The 21,913-nt window shown below is 41.2% G+C and overlaps 4 protein-coding genes across 15 annotated transcripts in view; 1 reads left to right on the forward strand and 3 right to left on the reverse strand.

Annotated features, from left to right (window-relative positions):
* Positions 1-53: 53 nt before the first annotated feature.
* LOC105566569 (protein PBDC1) lies at positions 54-5,966 on the reverse strand. The gene is made up of 4 exons (XM_012020675.1): positions 4,598-5,966; positions 4,232-4,297; positions 4,063-4,122; positions 54-3,980 (listed from the first exon to the last, which is right to left on the reverse strand). The coding sequence occupies exons 1-4, from the start codon at positions 4,616-4,618 to the stop codon at positions 3,624-3,626; spliced, it is 504 nt and encodes a 167-aa protein (XP_011876065.1). The 5' UTR covers positions 4,619-5,966; the 3' UTR covers positions 54-3,623.
* A 79-nt stretch (positions 5,967-6,045) lies between these two features.
* LOC105566567 (NADP-dependent malic enzyme) lies at positions 6,046-20,395 on the forward strand. Of its 3 annotated transcripts, XM_012020670.1 has the most exons (9): positions 6,046-6,122; positions 6,186-6,236; positions 11,398-11,554; positions 17,741-17,899; positions 17,984-18,346; positions 18,615-18,926; positions 19,044-19,412; positions 19,540-19,834; positions 19,946-20,395. In XM_012020670.1, exons 1-9 carry the CDS (start codon positions 6,061-6,063, stop codon positions 20,059-20,061), a joined length of 1,884 nt encoding a protein of 627 aa, XP_011876060.1. In that variant the 5' UTR covers positions 6,046-6,060; the 3' UTR covers positions 20,062-20,395. The 3 variants fall into 3 exon arrangements, with proteins under 3 accessions (XP_011876060.1, XP_011876061.1, XP_011876059.1); XM_012020671.1 differs by lacking the exons at positions 6,046-6,122; positions 6,186-6,236 and adding an exon at positions 6,649-6,909; XM_012020669.1 differs by lacking the exons at positions 6,046-6,122; positions 6,186-6,236 and adding an exon at positions 8,938-9,109.
* On the reverse strand, positions 8,035-11,395 carry LOC105566568. Of its 3 annotated transcripts, XM_012020673.1 has the most exons (4): positions 11,331-11,395; positions 10,929-10,984; positions 8,533-8,689; positions 8,035-8,466 (listed from the first exon to the last, which is right to left on the reverse strand). In XM_012020673.1, exons 3-4 carry the CDS (start codon positions 8,644-8,646, stop codon positions 8,275-8,277), a joined length of 306 nt encoding a protein of 101 aa, XP_011876063.1. In that variant the 5' UTR covers positions 8,647-8,689; positions 10,929-10,984; positions 11,331-11,395; the 3' UTR covers positions 8,035-8,274. The 3 variants fall into 3 exon arrangements, with proteins under 3 accessions (XP_011876063.1, XP_011876062.1, XP_011876064.1); XM_012020672.1 differs by having other exon boundaries at positions 10,929-11,391; XM_012020674.1 differs by lacking the exon at positions 10,929-10,984 and having other exon boundaries at positions 11,331-11,390.
* The window catches only part of LOC105566566 (dual specificity protein kinase CLK2), a 31,463-nt gene continuing 29,939 nt past the window's right edge, over positions 20,390-21,913 (reverse strand). For all 8 annotated transcript variants that reach the window (XM_012020667.1, XM_012020666.1, XM_012020665.1 and 5 more), the window contains one exon: positions 20,390-21,845. In XM_012020667.1, coding sequence (XP_011876057.1) covers positions 21,633-21,845 — 213 coding nt within the window. In that variant the 3' untranslated portion in view covers positions 20,390-21,632. The remainder of the gene's footprint in view (positions 21,846-21,913) is intronic.

The raw sequence follows: 21,913 nt of genomic DNA on the forward strand, positions 1-21,913 counted from the left end.
TAACCCCCCCACCCCACCCCCCTTCATCTTCTCATCCTCTATTCTCCCTCCCCCTCCCTCACTCCGAACCTCCCCGACTTCCTCCCGGTGCATCCTAGGTTTAGAAAATATATTTGTATTGTCAGTTATCACACACTACTAACACTAATACTTACTACTACGATCTATAACTATAATGATTCTTATTATTATTAATACTGCTACTGTATCACACCTCTCCATAGGTCGCATAAATACGACATGCCCTGTTGTTGTTGTTGGATTGATTATCGATCACGCGCGCGGAACGAGTAACGCGAAGAAATAAAAAGAGAGAAAGAGAGAGAGAGAGAGAGAGAGAGAGAGAGCGAAAGAGAGAGAGAAAAATGAGATGAATTCTTATTCGAAAGGTGATCGTTGACTGCGTGAGTGTTTCGCTTTGTGTTTCTAGGTTTCTCAGTTTCTTACAGATCACACACAATTATTGTAAAGTAGAGCTTACCTACACTTGACGGCTTATTATTACTTCCACACACTGTTGCATCGTTGTCACTTTCGGCGCTCGGTTACACGCACTGAGAGAAAAAAAAGTTTTAATTACGCTGAAGTTGCCTTAATTAATTAAGATAACGATAATTTCCTGCAATTAGTTCGGATGTGAGAGCATTCTGCTGTAGAAGAGTGACAATCGTGCTCGTTATTAATGTCGATTGTTCTCGTATATGCAAAATATTTAATATATAAACTATTAGCTGTGCCAAGTAGTGTTTTTGTAAAAAAGAAAAGAAATAAAGATTATTGCTGCAAAATGAAAGTATAATCCATTTTAATAAATTCACCTGTCGGAAGTGTCGCCGTGGCAAAAAGAGAGAGAGAAAAAAAAGGACGCGGATCGGTAACCGGTTAATTCGTAGAAGATAGCAATTTGCCTTAATGCAGTATGCATGTACCTTTCTTTTTAATATCGCGGTTTGATCTGTACGCGCGATTGAAAGTGCAATCGACTTGCGATTTTCTCTCAGTGAGACTCTTCGTGGAGGAGCGTATAGATTTAAAGAACGTGGCGTATGCGCGCAGCGAAAATCTCGCGAAATATATAGTAATACGCGATCGGAGAGACGTCAGAAGGAGTACGCTATCACCGTCATTGTTAAGGATAGTTGTGATAATTCATTTCCTCAACTCTATTTTTCGACGATCGCCCATCGTCGGGATACGTGTTCAAGGCGTTCAAGCATATTTTCCGTCGTATATCACGAATTTCTTACATACAGTCGTTGACTTTTGTACAGGTTCATACAATTCTCCACTTATTTATTTGCGAAAACGATGACGATGTCCACTCACGTCACTTTCTATTATGTATGAGTTATTTGCTCGGGAGAGAGATGCACTGTAATTCACATATATTCTAAGGTGTTTGAAAAAAAAGAGCGTAAAGGCACGAAACGTACTGTTATGAATTTGATAAAGACGTCACTTTAAACGAAACTAATAAGACTCTGAGGGACCATCAAATTGAATCTATCCACGTGTAAAAATATGCATGCACATTAAGAGACGATCCAAGATTTTTTTATTGTCCTATTCTATCTTCTGTCTATTTTATTCTTCTAAAATGTTAGAAAATGTCAGCTATATTCGTATTTGCATATCACACGTAGTATTAAATACGGTCGTTCGATTATGAATTTTATTTATTGCGCATGGAAGTTAAGAATCTGCGTGTCATTAAAGTGTTAGAATGAAGACCGTTTGGCGGCATGTAGCGTTTAAGTGTGGATCACATGTACAAGTTTCTTTTTAACTTTAATAGAGATCATACGTAAACTCATTATCATTGTACATTTCAGTCTTATTTTACGCTTCCTTTTCAAGCACCCTAGAACAAAATCGCCCTCGAACGATACGGGAGAAATTAATGAACATAATTAAGCGGAAACCTAATGGTCAAGGTTCTGATTCTGCCGCATTATTCGAGGGTCGATCTCGTAAGTGATTCTTGTAATTTATTACGCGCGAGCGACCCAAGTCAACTGTTAAGATACAAACGTGAGATTTGGCAAGCTCTATTTTCTGGTCGCGCCATTCAATAGAGATGCAATAAACCGAAAGAGTAACAACGGAGAGGAGAGAGAGAGAGAGAGAGAGAGAGAGAGAGAGAGAGAGAGAGAGAGAGAGAGAGAGAGAGAGAAATATACATACAAATGTGATATCTTTTAAATACTTTTGAATTGACTTTTCTGGAAAGAGAGATAAATCTCTCTTACAGTATGTAAAAATATTCCACATCTTCGACATGTATAAAATACACTAGATTACTTATTTAATTACTTTACTTATTATTACGCTCATACGAAAGACGCTCATCTAAAGCAGATTTTATTCAAAGCTCTATTTTGTGATTCTCATATGATCTTGTATCGGATATTTTTTTAGCGGTCAGAGATACAGAGCGAACGCGAGAATAAGAAAGAGTTTGAAAGAGAGGGAGAGAATGAGCGAGATTGGGAGAGAAGTCGCAGATGTACCGCTCGTATAGAGACTCGAGGAGAATCCGTGATTGCCAAATCGTTAGGTGACTCACAATTTGGAAGAAGAGCAATTGTATGATTAGCGTGTGTCGAATGAAGGAAGATAAATGACCTTCTTCGCAAGTTGCTTCTTCGTTTACGTCTCGTCACTAAAATGCAAAGATCGAAAAGGGTGTACCGTACCGCCTCTAAAGTATACTCGCCATGTAGCGATTTGGCAGTTCCTATTCCCCTTAACGTTCGTAAGGGCAATAAAACAATGTACATTTTTCGAGTACACTTGTATTTGAATGTGCGAGTTGCATAAAAAGACAGATTTTTTAGGTAACGCACTGTCATATTTATTATTCTACGATAAACGATCGATTGGCACGCGGGTCGACCGCGCTCTCGAGACAGCGACATTCGCGCTAATGCGCTATTGTGTAGCGAACAAGGGTAACGTTTACCAATTTTCCTTTTCTTTTCTGAAGATTTACAACGGCGCGCGGGTGCGGTCGATCGAGCGCCATTATGCGAATTGATATTATTAATAATAAACAAAAAAAGAAGGCAAACCGTACGCATTGTTCTTTCCGGTAAGAAAAGAAGCAAGGTTTTCGGTGTTTTCACTACGATTGATAAACGATTCTATTATTGCATATAATATTATATTAATAACGATATTATTGCTGTAATGTTTGTTTTTGGTTATTAAAGTGTGTATATAGCAATATATTCTAGAAACAGCCGCTCGTACGTTTTTCACCCTCTGAATTAAGACACCTTGTGCAACCTCATATTCTTTAATTTTTCATACTTTACAGAGCCATTGCCTTCTTAATAAGGTAATTTTTATTTTATTATTCTGATGTTACATGAAATTAAGAAGAGATAGTTCGTTTTGTCATTAAGAGGAACCTATTTAAATTAATTTAATGTCTACATTATCGTGTATATATCTTTTATTATATATATATATATATATACTTTACAAAATTATGTCTCTTACGTTATTCAAATGTCTCTCACATTAAATGTCTCTCACATTAAAAAAAAGAGATAGAAAAATTATAAATCTCTGAATCGTCTTTCAGCAGTGTTAACGTAACTAGTTGACATCGCATCTAGCTATTTTTTTACAGTCCTTTTCGGTTTGTATTTTTCTCGCACGCCGTCATTGAAGCCTTCTCTATTTCTCGCGAGCTCTATAGCGTAAAATTGTATCCTAGTCGTCAGTATGCTGTTCTGCTCCGAATAATCTCCGGTGCAATCTGCTCTCAACAATGTACCAAAACTATAGTCCTCCACAACGTCCTTGAACTGTTCACAGAAAAACCTCCACTTTATTTTCCCCTCTGGAGATTTCAACTCGTCCTCGTCCACTTTGTCCACTTTCATAGTGGGAAAGGTATCCTTGAAAGTCTTGTAGATCTGCTCGTCGTGAGGTGTGAGTTTCAAAAGTTTTGGGTCAACCGAACACAAAATCTAAAAGACCACATTTCTATCATTTATACTTTATGTCATAGTTTCTAGATACATACACAATATGTAATACTATATAACTTACGTTAAAATAAACCTCTGCATGTTCCATTGCTTTCATTGCCCACATTGCCTCCAAAGACGGCTAAAACGGAAATGCATTAAAGCAAAAGAAATATATTTCTTTAAGTAAATCGACGTAAAAAATGTCTTCCTGCAATATACAACAGATATTACTCGCATATTGTACTTACGTCATTTTCAAATTCTTCAGCGGGTCTCGACAGCACGCTGGTGCCAGCAATTAATTGATCCGCCGTCTTAAATGTACAATTCATAAACAAGAGCCTTTCACGGATTAGCTTACAAGTTTATCAGACAAAACGGAGATGCAACGAGAGAATTCGTCTAATAAATATTATTTTAAATAATATGCTTAATAATTATTATTTACTATATGACCGATCAAATCTCAATCGAGTAAGACCGCCAATTTAAATAATTGTCAATTATTCAACAATTTTTATAATCGCCCGTGTTGTCATCGTAGCAGGCATGATCGTCTAGGTTATAAAACTATCGTCGTGAAAGTTTGCACGTAGGGAGAGTAATTCACTTACCACATTTCCTACTTGCGCCATTATGTGTATTCGCAGCTCTTGAATAAAAGTAATTTACACAATATCATACGTTTTTGTACAGACGTTACAAACGCCGCTCACGAATCACGCGTGATTGAATAACACTCGGTTGCTAGCGCTAGCATACGTCTGTTCTTTTTAGCACTGCGTATTGCACTACGTTACACTTTTTACACTCAAAGTGAGAAGGATAACTATGGCCGGTATTTATGTTACTTAAATATATTCAATCGTTTGTATTTTGCATGAAGACAATTAATTAATTATTTTTCCATCTGGCATTTAGCCGGAATAGATACACAGAACAAAGTTCTTATAGGAAATCGTTTGTATTTTGTACGAAGAGTTATATGAAGTCGAATCGAGACGAGTTGAAATCTCCATGCAGAGGGGAAAATAAAGTGGAGGTTCCTCTGTGAACAGTTTAAGAACTGTTGTGAAGGACTACAGTTTTGGTACATTATTGAGAGCAGATTGCACCGGAGATTATTCGGAGCAGAATCTTCTCAGTTCTCAATTTTATTTGTCCTATTTATAATATTTAGAAATCCATTTCCACCCACTATCTAAACAATTAAAGGCTGGTTTATGCAAGGCCGTAACCGTTAACTTATGCCGGAATCGGTAAAAATTAACCAATTGCAGTCAATTATTCTCTTCACTTTTAACGGTGATTGGGCAATTTTTACCGATTCCGGCATAAGTTAACGGTTACGGCCTTGCATAAACCAGCCTTAACTCGTCTTACGTTTCCGAATCTCTACAATTTAATGTAAAAATTTGTACAAAATCGAATTGTAACATGAAGGCATGTGTCTGTGTACTCGAAGAGAGGAAACGTATACACGATGTTTCGCTCTCTTCTCCCTCAGGGTCTACATTGCCGTAATATACGTATTATGACTTTCACCATGCGCTCACCGCGCCGAAACAATTAGAGCAGCGGGAGAAAACTCTCGCGCAACGAAGGTCTCGCATTCCTTTCGCAACATAAGGATTTATAATAATTATTATTTACATACAGCATCCGAAGTTAATTACGCTTTCGAGAACATAAAAGTAATTTATCTTGAGTCCTATTAAATTTCAGTCTACCGAGCATTCCGGTGCACGCTCGAGTTTCTCAAGTCGAAAGGTATTTCACAATATGCGCGAAAATCTCTCGGAACATGCTCGAAACAATTTAACGTGCTTACGTCCATTTTTTAGTACTTCTTGCGAAGATAAATGCCTCGACATTTTTTTTAATTCATGATTTCATTCCCATTTTCCTATTTTGCTCGGGTTCTCGAAAAAATCTTTACATCGCGAGCCATGTTATCCACGATATTGCGCGAAATAATAAAAATGTTGCCGCTCTCCGCCACTAGACTGTCACAAGAAGCGATTATCGATTAGATAACGATATTCGGGACGGAGAAACACGCCGCTGTCGTCGACGAATGGCTGTCAGAAAGAGCCTGCTCGCGTTCTGGCAGACTCGAACGAGGAACCACCTTCTCCGGTAAAAACCGCACACGGCAATCGATATAACGCGATTGCGCCTTTACAAAAGAATCTTTTGCAGCCGCGCGAAGCCGTTCCCCTCTGCGCACGACACGAAAAGTTTCGCACGCACGTAAGTACGCACATATCATTTTCGTTGTGTCATTCCGCGGCAATAAAAAGAAAAGCGTCCCGATCGATCACACCGTTACGAACACCGCCGGTGTCGGTTCAATTGAACGAGCCGGCGACGGTGGTCGAAAAAGAATTCTTTGGAAATGTCAGAGGGAAGCGCGTCGGTCTCTCCCTCCGGAAAAAACAACGCTTCTCTCGCCTCGATTTTCTCCCCGAAAGACGGGAGAATCCAGACGACTGGAGCCAAAGGCTGCGGAGCGCGCGACGAGCGAGCACCTTCACGTTCTCCTCCTACGACGATCCAACGGCGCGGCGATCCACTAGTCACGCTCGTGTTCCGCTCGTGATCGAAGGCAGTGTCGATTTCACCGCCGTGTGCAACCGAAGCTGGGCGGCGGCTCGCGTTTCTTCCCTGAAAAAAAAAATCTCGCGTCCCTTATCAGGCCCGCCGATTCGGCGAATGCCCGGCACAATACGGTCGCGCGTATGCCACTTGCACACCTCTAGCGCAGCGAGTGATGAGTTGTTCGCGGTATCGATACGAGATCCGGACAGACGTCGCCTAGCGAATCACCCAGCCAAGTCGCTCGCTCAGTGTCTCTCGATCGATTCGCAACGACGATGGGCAACGGACACTTCAAAGACAACAACGCGCAACGAAACGGCAGGATGTAAGTGCTCTTGTCCGTTTGTACTTACCTTGAATCGCGGCTAGTAGCTTGATCTCACTTGGCGGTAAATTACTTGTAGCGAATTCGCTTGCTTGAACTATGTAGTGCGCGCCCGGTGCGCACGAGGGCTCGTTTACAGTCAGTTCTTATATTTAAGGATCGTCTTAAATACCTCTTGAAATACTGTTTGGCCAGTAAAGTGATCTACGTAGCAACCGTACGATTATTTCTTTTGCTAGATGTATTTCCTGAACATGTATTTGAGACGACCTTAAATATAAGACTTGACGGTGAACAAGCCTTGGTGCACTCAGTGCGCACTAGCGCAAGCGATCGGATTCGCTGCTAGAATAAGTGTGTGCTGTCAAAGCAATAGCATAGCTATTTAAGTAAGCACTTTTGCGAAGCGTTGTAAACGATATAACGCAGAATGACACTTTAGATGTTGATTTAACTCGTGAACATATGTTATGTAACTTGCCGCGCGGATAACAAATACTTGATCTTTTCTTTAACACTTTAAATCCTCGATCTTGCTAATAAATTAGTGTCCGAGTGATTCAAGGAGATCGCGTCATCTAGGGCTAGTTTCAAACGTCGGTTAACTGCTAACCAAAGGTTACTTGACTCTCTGTCTCTTCCTAAATAATATATTGTAAATAATATGTTTATCACAAGTTTATAAGAAGTTTGTTTAAATGTCGAGTCAATGTTTGATTGGAATTTTAAGACGTTTATTGAATTGCTTGCAATGTGAGATATAAAATTATCTCAAGCATGGAGCTGTTTGTGGCGTGTTCGCGGTTACACGTGTTAAAATCAATGAATACAATGTCAAACGTTTCCATTACAGTTTTCTAAGTATTTGTAAAATGTTATTGTCGGTAAAGAATTAACCAGGTGTGTTTGCAACGTACTTCCAAACGGTGTCAATAGAAGTCTTCATAAACAATGTAACTATCGATAAGACTCTTCGTAAATAAATATAAGCGTCATCTCTCGCTTAAAATTTTCACCAGGGAAGACGGAAAAAGGATAGGGCACCGATTTGGTTAACGGTTAAGGGCCAATTTCACAAACGTCGGTTAACTGTTAACCAGAGTTCAGTCAACTCCCTATCTTTTTCTCTAAGAAGAGACGGAGGATCAATTAATCTTCGGTTAGCAGTTAACCGACGTTTGTGAAACTGGGCCTAACTGACTTTCGTGAAGCTGGCCCTTAAGGGAAACATCTTCTTCTTCTTCTACCCCTTAAATTAGGCTTCAGCCTGTTTTTTCCGAATAATTCGTCGTGTGTGTGAAGCTGGCATATCATTTCGTGGAAAATCACTAATTTTTTAGAGTTCTGACTTCCTTTCTAATAGTTCTAGAGTTCCTGATACATTGAACACATAGTTCTGGCTTTTAATTCGTCTCTTGCGATCCAGCTGTCCATCCATCTCTTTGGGGGTCTTCCTGGGGGTCTTCTGGGGTCTTTCCCATCTATTGCTGTTCTTGCTATTATCTCTTCCCTCATTCTGGATACGCGATCGTCCCATTCACGTCTTCTCTGTCTCACCTACTAGGGGAAACGTGTTCAGTGAAAAATTATATTGCGTCGGGAATGCACGCGACTCAACTTCACCTTGCCTCGTAGTGGTAAAAGTATGTCCCATCCTTTAATTTTCCCCCATCGGTACTTGGCGTATTTCGCAACGAAAAGTTTCGCACGACTTAATACCGTGGCCGAATGTCGCATTGGCTAGAGATATCCGCGTGAGTCGCGCGATCCACGCCGGTCGCTGAAAGAGTTAAAGGCCATCGCGGTAATTAGCGGTCGCGTTATCGCGCCTCATCGGGCCGCGTACCGTTTGCCCACGCTGATATAAGCTTTGCGCGAGGATAAGCGGCTCGCGGCGGACCGCGAGACGTACGCACGGTGTCTTCCGCCCTCCAGTTTCGCGATTCGGCCCCGAGGGGGAAAGTGAATTCCGGCAAACGCCAGTATGTACGAGATGCATATTTTCCCCCCGGATGCGTACAGGCGAGATAAGACAATCGCGAGACGTTTAGTCTACGCAAAGCATGCCTGCGACGAAGCAGCTCCTGACGCCGCTCGGCTGCCACTTGACGGGTTTTCTCCGTCAGTCGAGCGGCCTGCGTTACGCTACCTGCGACCTTGAACCCGAGATCTGCCGCCAGCCTCACCTGTCCGATCACAGGTAACGTCGACGCGGATTCCAAATTGAATCTGCCCGAGAGAAACGCGCAGAACCCGGCCTTCATTTCTCCTTCCGCGTTCTGTTCTTCGTTTAATGTCGTTCTTGCTTCACGTCAGGAATAATCTCGGCGGTTTTCCTCATTACGCAATTTGGACGCGCGCGAATTACCGTGACGTTCAGCAACAGTTTCACCAGCTATGTGCGAGTAAATTAGTTTTTGTTGCCGCATGAAGGAAAAGAGCGCGCGCGCTCTATTCTATTCTATTCTAATCTATTTCTTCTATTCCCATTCCCTCTATTCGATTCTAATCTACTTCCTCTCCCCCCTCCATCTCTCTGTCTATTTATCTATCCATCTCCTGCCCTCTTTCTAACCTTCATGGTCAATTTTTTAATAATCTTTTGGTAGGAAAAGAACGCGCGCGCGCTCTCTTCTATTCTCTTCTATTTCCTCTATGCCTATTCCCTCCATTCCCTCTATTCGATTCTAATCTACTCCCCCTCCCCCCTTCCATCTCTCTGTCTGTCTATTTATCTATCCATCTCCTGCCCTCCTTTTAATTTTCATGGTCAACGTTTCAATAATCTTTTAACGATTAATATCACTCGTTATTTTAATTCCTTAATTATTTACTTTCGTAACGTCGCAGCCACCCATATACTTCGCGTATATATCACACGGGAATGTAATGCACAGTCACGACGATTGGACGTAGGTATGTACACTTTAAACTTTGATCCAGTCAGGGCGGAAGAGAGAGAGAGAGAGAGAGAGAGAGAAAGAGAGAGAGAGAGAGAGAGAGAGAGAGAGAGAGAGAGAGAGAGAGAGAGAGAGCGCGCGCGCGCGCGCGCAGGAACGTCATCGATCTACATCGCTCGGACTCTGTCGAACTTTGTTCCCGTGTCACGATAACGATTTTCTAAAATTCTAAATATCGACGTCTGGCAATCGTTTGCATGTTTTCCTCGCGATGAATCAAACATGACATTTGTAATTCCGCAAATGCCCAGCGCGCGACCGCGCGATAAATGCGCGTGCGCCAGACCGTGCCTCCTCGCAGGTGCGTGCTCGCCAAGATTCGCACCCCTCGAGCGACACCCGAATGGCGCACACATCGAATGCGCTTCGATATAAATAACAGTTTTCGAATATTCCGCCGAAAGCTCGTTAAAATATTCACATTTCAATCGCGCTTGTTAGGCGTGTTTCCGAAACGTAAAGTGTGTATTATGTTACATATTATATTACATAATACAATACGACGTAACCCAAGTATAAACTTAGCGAATACCGCGCGCGCGCGAGACCGACCTTTCTTTACGCGAGCACGCGAATTAATACGGCGTAATATTTTACACTGGCAAGATGCGTTCGACGTTGATTATATTCGTATGCAAATTGTGCATTATGTCACACAATATTACGCGATGCAAAGCGCTAATCAGAATACAACTTTATTGTTGAAACAAAAGGAATATATTGAAAGTATAAACAAATTGCACTCATGTGCGTATAATCACGATATGAAAAGATAAGTAACAGTAGCTCGTATGATAAAAAATCGAACAAAAAAAGGTCAGGATGCCCTTCGACGTTATTATATCCATATGCAAATTGTGCATTATATCACACGATATTACGCGATACAAAGCGCTAATCAGAGTACAATTTTATTGCCGAAACAAAAGAGATGTATTAAAAATATAAACAAATTGCACTCATGTGCGTACAATCACGATATAAAAAAAAACATTGGCTGGTATGATAAAAAATCGAACAAAAGGAGCTGTAGTGTAAAAAAACGATATAAAAACTCACAACTCCACATTTGGTCACTTGACATGCGAAGTTTTCATCGCGATGTATGGAATAAGCTGTAACATTTATAAAAAAAACGGGTTAAAATCGGTCGTTACTCCGTTTTCTTGGTTTCAATAATAGCATTTACAGGAAGACGTGTTTTAGATAGGGAGAGACATTGTTCTAGATACTAGAGAGCGTTAAAAACAATCGCCGTTGTCCGAAGCCATAGACTTATAAGTCTGTGTCCGAAACGCTGTGACTATTGTTGACGCGACGGATGCAACGAACAAAAGACGCGCCTAAGGTTTAAGGATCAATGACTGAAGGTCGCTGCCTTCGGCCGCAGGCACGGCGGCGTGTGCTGATTATTCTACCCCTTTGATTTCGCCGGCGCGCACGTCATGTCACGTCACCTACCGCGTTCCCTGTCCTACCACCTTGCGTTTGCGCGCGGCCCGCTCAGACAAGTGGCATTCGTTCGCAGGACCCAGAGCAGTTGCCAGCCCGACTGTAGGAAGAGCAAAGCGTCAACGATGTCGAGCTTGGAGCGCGATCAGCTGGGCCAGCGAGGTAGCGGCGACGCGGCCTGCGCCGGCCTTCTGCGTGGCCTCGACCACATCAGGGACCCGCAGCTGAACAAGGTAGGCTGTTGCGCATCGCGCAGGAAGACGCGTCGCGCTTGCCACTTCGCGAGCGCGAAGATAATCGCCGACAGACGCGGCTGTACGCAACGCCGTCGCGGTTCCGCATAGCTCAGGCTTGACTCATTGTCGGCACGGCGTGCGCGGAAATCGATTCGCGAAAAGAACGATACGGCGTGGTGTCACGCGGGGAAAAGGAGCGGGCGAACTTTTTCGAGCACGCGCTTAACTTCGAGACAACCTTCCGCCGCTCTCGTTATCGCTCGCGGCTGGATACATGCATTTCCATTTTGAGCGGCGAAATGTACGCCGTTGTCGTCGATGTAGGGCTTGCCGCGAGATAACGACACATCGGTCGATCGTGTCAAATTATCTGGAGCAACAAGACTTGGTGGAGAACGCTTTCACCAGACGCTTTAGGGCCGCTCTTTCCAACGTCCGTTAACTTCGCAGAGTCGCCAATGGAAATTGAAAGTTAACGGCCGACTAGAATTAACGGACGTCGGAAATAGCGGGCCTTAAACCAGTTTGGGCAAACGTACGTTCGACTTGATACCCGAAATCGTACCGTCACTGTGAAGAATAAGGAAAGCGAAGATATTACCAGCCGTTGATGACGTTATAATTTGACACTGCAAGATTATATCGGATCGAAGTGGATATTAATAACCGATGAGCAATCGCCAATGATCGATTCACTGATCTGATAATTTACAGCGGATAAGAGTGCGTTCGCGAAGCGAAATCTTAGACTTTGCTGCGTTCAGCAGTCGCGCACGACAAGTCGGATTGCAGCTCGAAAGCAGAATGCAGGATGACTACGCGAAACACCTCGCGGTAATTGCCCTCCACGCTTGCGCAATCTCGAAACGCGATACAGTCAAGTGTCCTATTCAGAGATTGACACGGCCCTGAAGTTTCGAAATCCCGTTTCCGAATTCCTTTGAGGCTGCCCGGTTATCATTGAGTTTCAGTTCCCTACGAATGCACCGCGAGATAAAGAAAGCGGAATCTTTTCAGTCCCTTTCAACGCCGACTCTTGCTTACCTCGACATAAGAAATCCCTATTCACTTTTAAATCCAGAGGACCATCCAATGGCATCGAAAGTAGTTTTAGCTGTATCTTGCGGATTATAAAAAGTGCCGTTTACATTTTTCGCGACTCGTGAGGCGAGCGGGATTCAGGGTTGGTTCCGATCAATCGAGATTCTCCTGCGAGGAACTCGCGCGCATAAACGTTTTAAGGGACATCGAACCATTGTCCCTTTTCTCTCAGCAAAGCACCCTTGTGCCTGGCAAAATTATTCGCGAACGTTTCGCGACACCCGTCGTCACGTTTTGCTAAGCAACGGGTACGCGTGATACTTGCGGTAGGTCACGGAGTCACTTTATATTCAAGAATTCAAGAATAGGGCTGCCCCTATCGATCCGTGCACGGGCCGTAGGGTCGCCGTCACGGGAGTCAAGAACCCCAGCAACCGTTTCCACGGTCGGTTGTTTGTCATGGGATGCGAAAATCCCGGGGGAAAGTTTGGATAGTGATAGTGCGTCGAGATAATGGAGACCGATTGGTGGAACCTCGTCCCGGATCAGAATCGAACTACGTGCATCCCCGAGGCACTGCTCGCTCTGGATGGAAGGGTATTCGTTCTCGCTTCCGCGTCATTTCGCGATCTTACGTTCGGACTAAAACCCCGGGCTTTCTCTTTCGCGAGTTTCGCCGAAATCCCAACTTTCTTTCGCCGGGATAATCGAACTTAACTTTCCCTTTAATCGCCTTGTCGCTCGAAAATATATTTATGTGTTGTGCGTAATTCGCGAGGCTATGCTTTATTGTCCATTAAGGCAAAACTCCGCGTTTTAATTTCGCCCACACAGCGAAATATATCGGAGACTTGAATCAGGTATCAGTTCACCGGTCATATTTGAGATATCTCGTAGATGATATATTCTGAATATTTGTAGGATATCACATTTTTAATATCGCTTCTTCTGACGTCTCGTTTAAAGAATTATCGTTTATATTTTTATTTTCAATAGTTGTCTTGTTTCTAAATAATTGTTTACTATTTGAAATGATTATTTCCTCAAAACAAGTTTTCCAAACTTACGTAGACAAAACAGAAATAGCGCAACTAAAAATAAAAAGAAGATAAATACGAGTTTGCAATAATAGTATAAAAAAAAGTAAAGGCTGCTTTATGGAGGCCGTGTTCCCTAATAATTTATGCCGGGACTGATTATAAAGAAAGAAATATATTTTATTTATCACCTATTGCCTATTCTGCGATATGTAAAATCCGATCTTACTGAAATATAGATTTCGAATATTTGATATAAATTCAGATATATTTCCGATGAAATAATCATGACTTTTTAGAATGTGGAAGGCAACTCTTAGATCTCCAAGCGATATCTGAATAGTTTTTTTTGTATCAGATACTGTAACAATTAGATATCTCCGAGATATCGTTGTGACATTTTTGCTGTGTGGGCAATGATTACATAGTCGATTCGACCAAAGTCGATCAATTTTAACTAGTTGACTTATCTTATTCTTTTTATCTTCTTCTAGATCTATAATTTACGATTCAATATGTCTTGATATTAAATATTGATTAAATGTAAATTAATATTGATAATTGTCTATATTAGTGCTAGTCGTTAAGAAATATTTTTATATCTTATTAATATGCTGTTGCGATAAGCAACAAAGTTACAAATAATTGTATAAGAAAGTTACATATAATTGCAAATTAAGCACTATGAAGAAAATGCACGATTTTTATCGTATATTGTGTAATATAATCGGTATACGTGTAGAGAGGGTCGTGTGGAAACAACAATTAGCTTGAATTTAGCAACTGTGAAATTCTGTAAGTAAACGCACTTCCACAGCCTAACGACCTTGTCAGTATTATCAACTTACTCATAGCTAGATATAAACATACCACAAAGATTAAACACTAAAGAAACAATCTGTGATATTTTTTCCGTGATACTAACATTGAATAACATAAACATTTCAAGTGTATTAAAGAAACTTTACTTTGTAAAAATATTTTATTATTAATTTATTATAAATGTTAAGAAATTATTAATTTATTTATAAAATTTTAGGAATTATGGATAACAATTTTATATTACCAGATTTATGTTCTAAATGAAATCAAACCGTGCTAATCCCATTTCTCTTTCATATCCAATCTCAAAATTAAAAACAACAGAATGAAGAATCTTATTTTTGAATAGGAATATTCATTGCTACAACTTTGGATAGAGTTGGTCATCGCTTTATTGCGCATTAAAAGGCAGAAACGAGCCCACCCAATGGAAAAATACTCTTCACACGCACAGGCCTCTCTATTTAGCAATAGATTCAATTGCAATTCGATGTCAACGTCGTTTCTTTCGAAATAAAGTCCTCTTTCAAAAGCTGATAAAATTACTACAATGGTTTTACTTCAGGAACTGAATAAACGACAAAACTTGGCTTGAGAATAATAGAAAAGGCACACATCTTTCGTCGAATTATAGTTATTAAATGTTTTTACGTAATAGCATGACTACGTCTTATCATCAGGAGACATCTTACATAAGAACGAATATAAAAGCGATAGATACGTTATCATGCAACATTTACATACCACGACGATACAAAATGACAACGCATTGTAATCGAAAACCAATAAGGAAACATTTGGCCGCACAAAAAGTCACAATACTTGTTTTTAACGAGAAACATTTCCGAGACGCGAAAATACGTTATTGCGAGCACCACGCAATTCTCATTTATTTGTTCTCCCTGTATTTCTTGTGTGCCTGGAAAGAATTTTAATAAGAACTTTGTATGTACAGAATTGATCATTGAATTCTATTTTTAAAGTCTTCACTAAAAAGACCATCGATTAAAGAGAGATAAGTGAAAAGAAGATCGAATATCTTATATCGTTTAATAACGCTGTTGCAAACTGTATGGAGAAAGAGTAAAAGACGTAAAGTGACCTAGCCAGAGAAAATACCGCGGACAGTTTGATTATAATTAACACCAGACCGGTTGTCACTATCACTTTGCGGGAACAATGTATTCACACTTTTCCGGTGTTTGAAGGTAAATGAAATCATTGCAAGGCAATGCGGTTCATCAACCGCAGTCGAGATAAGTCGACGGGATAACAAGTCATCTCGTAAATTATGTCGCTCCCACAATGTTGACGTTTTATTAATTAGAGACATCCATTACGTTATCGCGCGATTCCGCGGTAGAATTTCTTCCGTTAGGAAATTATCGCAGCAAGAGAAGGAGAAAATTATTGTAGCATATCATTCTTTTCGAAGACTTTTAACTTTACAGTTATCAGTCAAAATTCTTTCATTATTTTTTGAAATTAGCGTAATTACAATTGTTATCTTGTAATTACTTTTGTAATTACTTTTGTAATTACTTTCTACTAATGGCGAGTTTGCATGCTTTCAACGTACGAGCGAACGAAGTGCGGGTTTTCGTTAAAATTTAATGATCGAATAATCGTATAATGCGTCGACAGTAACCCGTTAATCAACCGATAGTTCAAGGATTGTCTGGCACGGTCTAGCACTCGCTTTAAAAAAGCATTGGCAGAGTGTCCCTACAAGATGCAATTACATCATTATACCAGCGGCATGTTATATCTATAATCCGAACGCGCGAATACGAAGGGTGTTCTATTTTAAAATTACGCGATTATCTCCGAAAGTGCTATAAGATATTCAGGGTTGGGAAGTAAAGGCCATTCTACAATTGCGTAAACGTGGTTGTTATCGGTTGTACAGTGTTGTAAAACACAGTTTTAAACTAGCATTTCCGATTGTAAAGCCTGTTGTAAAAGATGGCTGAGCTTCATCTTTCACGGCTACAACGATGTAGGACGTAAAAGCTAACTAATCATTCACTTCAATTACGACGTATCTCACTCTATTGTATATTATTTTGATGTACAACACTTACTACTACTTCTACTCCTACCCTACAACTACGTTTACGCAATTGTAGAATGGCCTTAACTCGTTTCTTGTAACGAAGTTACAGTTACAGTTACTTTTTTTTGTAACTCTAACTTAACTTCATTACTTTCTCTCCACCTGTAACTGTAACTTAACTCAGTTACATTTTTTCGATAACTAGTAACTAATTTAATATACTTTATATATATTTTAAACCTCCACAGATTGCATCAGGCCTTGCATTTACGCATAAACGCCTTTACAATTCAAATATATCAAACCTATCAACGCTTTACAATTCAAATGCAGATTTGATAATTTTATTTTCATTGCAAGAGAGTAACTGCAAAGTAACGATTCGTTACTTTTTGAGTAACTGTAACTGTAACGCGTTTCTTTTCAGAATTGGTAACTTGCAACTGTAACTAGTTACATTTTTAGCGAAGAAACTGTAACTGTACCTAGACACTTTTACAAAGCTACTTTCCCAACCCTGAAGATATTTCGGATTGAATTCGTCCGAGGGAACGAATTAGATATTTAAAACGCCCCTGAAATATAGCGTCTTGTCTTGTCGATTTGACATCGTTTAAACAATGCGATCAAGTTTTTTCTTGATCGCCAGAGATCACTCGTTTTTGTCTGACGTCATCCACACAATCCTTCAATTAGGCACAACTGCCGCGGGCATTATCCTTGAGAGCGAATGTGGATCATGGAAAATATGTATCCCGCGGGTAAATCCTGGCATATATATTTATTTCTGAATCACGCTCGCCGGGTGTAACGTTCGTGCAGCATTGGCCGACGCGTTGGTAAAAATCAAAGTGGCGTGGCGATCAGCTGATTACCTTTCACCCACGCTTACTAATGAATTGTTGCGCAGTCAGCGTTTACGGCGCGAGTCTTTTTAATCGAAGGTCAGAGTCTAGTGCTCTGATTGACTCATCGATTAATTTTTCCGTATTTGCAATGTCACAAGAGAAAAAGCAGGGAAAGCGACATACAACACTCAACGTTTCCCGTAGAAATAGTCCCGATTATAGACAATTGAAAAACATTTTGAAAAATGAAATAAAATCTTGGAATTGTTGCAATTTTCTCATTTTTTACATTGTTCGATTTTTAAAAGAGATGTTCGGTGAGAGTTTCGATATTACTTTTTAAACGGTGTGTTGAATGGTATGCACTGTCACGTTTCAGGGCATGGCGTTCACCATCGAGGAAAGGCAGATGCTGGGTATACATGGTCTCCTACCGGCAGCCGTGAAAACCCAGGCAGAGCAGTTAGAGCTCTGCCGTCTTAATCTGGAACGCTATACGGACGATCTCTCGAAATACATATATCTCATAGGCCTACTGGTACATGAACACGGTTATCACCGCCGCTTGGTCAGGCCCGCTCCTTTATACACGTTGATTCTCACATAGGGTCTTGTTCCTTAGGATAGAAACGAGAAACTCTTCTACCGTTTGTTGGCAGAAGACGTAGGTAAAATGATGCCGCTGGTGTACACGCCAACCGTGGGTCTGGCATGTCAGAAATTCGGTCTGGTTTATCGTAGGCCGCGCGGCCTCTTCATAAGCATCCACGACAAGGGGCACGTGTACGACGTCTTGAAGAACTGGCCCGAACACGACGTGCGGGCGATCGTCGTCACGGACGGTGAAAGGATATTGGGATTGGGGGATCTGGGTGCTCACGGCATGGGCATTCCCATAGGCAAATTGTCACTGTACACCGCATTAGCTGGTATCAAGCCCCACCAGTGTTTGCCTGTGACTCTGGATGTCGGTACCAATACTCAGGTACATGAAAATGCATTAGATCTGCTGTAAACACCGTTGACTTTCTCGCTAAATCGTGAGCAGAATGGCAGTTTTGTACTCTTAAGACAATGTCTTACGTTTTAAGTCTTTGTTTTAACGTAACGCACAATAACCGTCTTGTGTTTTAAGAGTACAAGGCAGCCGTTCTGTTCAAGTCCGAAGATAGAGGTGTATCTCTTCGTAGATCTCGTGTCGATCTCTTCCCTAATCTTCAATCTATATGTTTGATTTTATATTCTTCTTGCAGTCTTTGCTGGATGATCCTCTGTATATTGGTCATAGGCACAGACGGGTAACCGGGCAAGACTACGACGACTTCGTGGACGAGTTCATGAAGGCTGCCGTGAAGCGATACGGCACGAATACACTGATCCAGTTCGAGGACTTCGGGAATTTTAACGCGTTCAGGCTGCTGCAGAAGTACCGCAACAATTATTGCACCTTCAACGACGATATTCAGGGCACTGCCTCCGTCGCCGTTGCCGGGTTACTGGCATCTCTTCGCGTTACGCAGACGAAGCTCTCGGAAAACACGATCGTGTTTCAGGGTGCCGGAGAGGTTGCTATCAAAACATTTAGTTGATCGTCAACAAAAATGCAATCGAGCTTTAGCCGTTAGATTATACGAACGAGAAGAGTTGATGCAATAATTTCACAAATTATTAACTATTTGCAGGCGTCGCTGGGTATTGCGTCGTTGTGCGTAATGACAATGCAAAAGGAAGGAGCAACCGAGGAGGAAGCCAAGAGCAAAATCTGGATGGTAGACTCGAAAGGATTGATAGTGAAAGATCGGCCAAAGGGCGGACTGACGGAGCATAAATTGAACTTTGCTCGCGAGGGCAATCCGATCGATAGTCTGTTGGATGTTGTCAAGACCGCCAAACCCTCGGTTATCATCGGCGCAGCTGCTATCAGGGGTGCCTTCACCACAGAAATACTGAGGGAAATGGCGCGTAACAATGAGACACCCGTTATCTTCGCTCTGAGCAATCCAACGAGCAAGGCAGAGTGCACCGCTGAAGAGGCGTACATTGCTACAGAGGTAAGAAGCTGATTGTACGTTCATTAAAAAAAAAAAGGAGACTGATTTTTATTGAAATACGAATATCTAACGAGTGTAGTTTAACGGCTTCCAAATAATGAAATCAACTGTCGTTTGAATTGCGCAGGGAAGATGCATATTCGCGAGCGGCTCGCCTTTCCTGCCAGTGACGTACAACAATAAGACTTACAATCCTGGCCAGGGTAATAATAGCTACATATTCCCTGGAATCGCGCTGGCCGCGATATGCGCCGGTATGCGCACAATTCCCGAGGAGACTTTTCTCATTGCCGCGACAGCTCTGTCCGATTTGGTAACGCAAGCCGACTTGGACAGCGGAAATCTTTATCCGCCGTTGGCCGATATACAGAAGTGCTCGCTGAGTATAGCGTGTGCGATCATGAAATATGCATACGACAACTGTGAGTATAAACATTACTGCGAATGCACCGGAGAAGACAGAGAATATACGAGACGTCCCGTGTACTCCGGACATATAATATGAATTATTCATACGTGTTTCTTACGTGCAGGTCTAGCGACTGTCCATCCCGAGCCTACGGATTACGAGAGTTTCATCAAGGCGCAACTGTACGATCCAAGCTACAAGTCGTCCATACCTACAATTTACTCGTGGCCGAAATTATAATACTTCTATTAATTTAACAACGTCCTAATTTCACGCACGATTTATCTCGGGCCTATGGAAAAGAAATATATATAATGTTCGAGGGAATTCTTCGGGAAACAAATTTTCCTCGCTTTTCTAAAGCCTGTTGATCGGGCTTATTTAATTTTACGCACTGCGTATGTGCAAATATGACCAATATACAATTTAAAGTTATGAAAAATTCACAAGAATGAATTTCTTTTTAATGCGAAGGGGCATTATTTGCAAATAAAGTATATAAGCTTACTTAGCAAATAAAGTATATAATAATTGATTTGCTGGTTGAACAAATAAATATTGACGCTGGTTGAAAGAAATGTATTTATTGCTACTTGAAATATCGTTTCCTTTTTTGCAGTAGACATTTCCAGATCATTTGATGAGCAGTAGATATATTCTTTATTTCATAGATGTAGTATACTAAGGTCAAACAAAAGTTACACGGGTGATACAGTTGTGCAAATTAAATATGTCCGTGATAAAAAGAAGTAGAGAGTGCCTTTTTACATAACGTTCAATAATTATTTTCCGTAACACTCGGCATATGTCATCATTTTAATTTGAATTTTTCTAAGACAGTAATACAGAATCAGCAAAAAATTTTCTTCAATTAGGCCAAGAATTTAAAGGCGGTTGGCTAAATCGGCAAGAAGTACATCATGAAGAAGTTGCGCAAGTTCTCTTTTCAGACTCAATAGATCAGAAACGAACGAAAGAAAAGAACCATTGAGAGAATATTTTCTAAGACAATTATGTATTCTTACGTTTCAAGATGTATATAATTCACAACGATGAATTGGTGATCGTTAATCACACATTCCCTTTCGCGCTCGTTTTTCTCGATTCCCGTCGTCTCTATCGACGTGTACGAGTAAAACTATCTTCCACTTTATCACTAGTCTGATACTGCCAGAACACGTTCGCGGTCGTCAATTTAGAACAGATTATAAATTGCGGACCTCGAAAGTGATCTTTACTCCAAACTTGTTTATATCGCACAATAACATGGTAATAAATTTAAGGGACAAAAATGTACAGAAGAGCATTTAAAAAATTGTTTACAATTGTGGGACTCTGTTACGCTACACTGAGCAGACACACTGGCGACACTTTGCGCGCCAGTAACAGGGACCTCGTCGCTGCCTCATGATCGACAATTGCGATGAAAACTCAGACGCAGACCACTGATCTTATCAGATGATAAATGTCAGAAATCTAATCGCTCGTCATAGAATATATTCGAATTAGTCCAAATTCCACGGCACCACCGCACTACTGCTTTTTCTACGTGTAATTCCTAGATATAGTTCCAAGTTAAATCGAGCACGGATTAAATGAGAAATTCCAATGATCGATATTTATACACTTGTGCACGCACTAGCTTTCAAATGTCAATGTTCGTGTCATATCTTGCCACGTCATCGAACTTCGCAGTTACGAAAGAAGCATGTTTTCATGAAAAGTAATGATATCAGAACGAAGACGTAGGGCAGTAGTGTTGTTGAAAGTGGAGTGTCTGTCCAGCACGGAAGTCGGTCCCTTTCCTAGCTTCATCGAGAGAGTGAATGTGATCGTTCGTGAGATTGTTGAGAATCACCCGCTGCCCGCGGGTCAGGCAATCTTTGAGATGCCGGTAAAGTGTCGAAAAATGTATGGATCAACGCATCCTTCAGAGTAATGCGTTGCGCGGGTTCGTACTCCAACATTCTTTGTATGAGATCGAACAGTTGACGATGCTCCTCATCATCAGACAGCATATAACGCTACACAGACACAAGAACATACATATTATTGTATGAAACCTAACAATTGCATTCTTGTCGAAAACTAT

The sequence above is a fragment of the Vollenhovia emeryi genome, unplaced genomic scaffold (assembly GCF_000949405.1).
Source record: "Vollenhovia emeryi isolate VEMERY1.0 unplaced genomic scaffold, V.emery_V1.0 DF939144.1, whole genome shotgun sequence".
In the NCBI taxonomy this organism is placed as follows: Eukaryota; Metazoa; Arthropoda; class Insecta; order Hymenoptera; family Formicidae; genus Vollenhovia; species Vollenhovia emeryi.

What these genes read in the sequence shown, in the direction of transcription:
- LOC105566569 (XM_012020675.1), bottom strand. Translation starts at nt 4,618, where the DNA reads ATGGCGCAAGTAGGAAATGTG. An exon ending in TGGCGCAAGTAGGAAATGTG is followed by an intron (nt 4,298 to 4,597) that starts GTAAGTGAATTA and finishes TGTACATTTAAG; the next exon opens with ACGGCGGATCAATTAATTGC. An exon ending in ATGCAGAGGTTTATTTTAAC is followed by an intron (nt 3,981 to 4,062) that starts GTAAGTTATATA and finishes GTGGTCTTTTAG; the next exon opens with ATTTTGTGTTCGGTTGACCC.
- LOC105566568 (XM_012020673.1), bottom strand. Translation starts at nt 8,646, where the DNA reads ATGCGACATTCGGCCACGGTATTAAGTCGTGCGAAACTTTTCGTTGCG. An exon ending in TTTTACCACTACGAGGCAAG is followed by an intron (nt 8,467 to 8,532) that starts GTGAAGTTGAGT and finishes TTCCCCTAGTAG; the next exon opens with GTGAGACAGAGAAGACGTGA.
- LOC105566567 (XM_012020669.1), top strand. Translation starts at nt 8,973, where the DNA reads ATGCCTGCGACGAAGCAGCTCCTGACGCCGCTCGGCTGCCACTTGACG. An exon ending in TATATCTCATAGGCCTACTG is followed by an intron (nt 17,900 to 17,983) that starts GTACATGAACAC and finishes CTTGTTCCTTAG; the next exon opens with GATAGAAACGAGAAACTCTT. An exon ending in GAAATATGCATACGACAACT is followed by an intron (nt 19,835 to 19,945) that starts GTGAGTATAAAC and finishes TCTTACGTGCAG; the next exon opens with GTCTAGCGACTGTCCATCCC.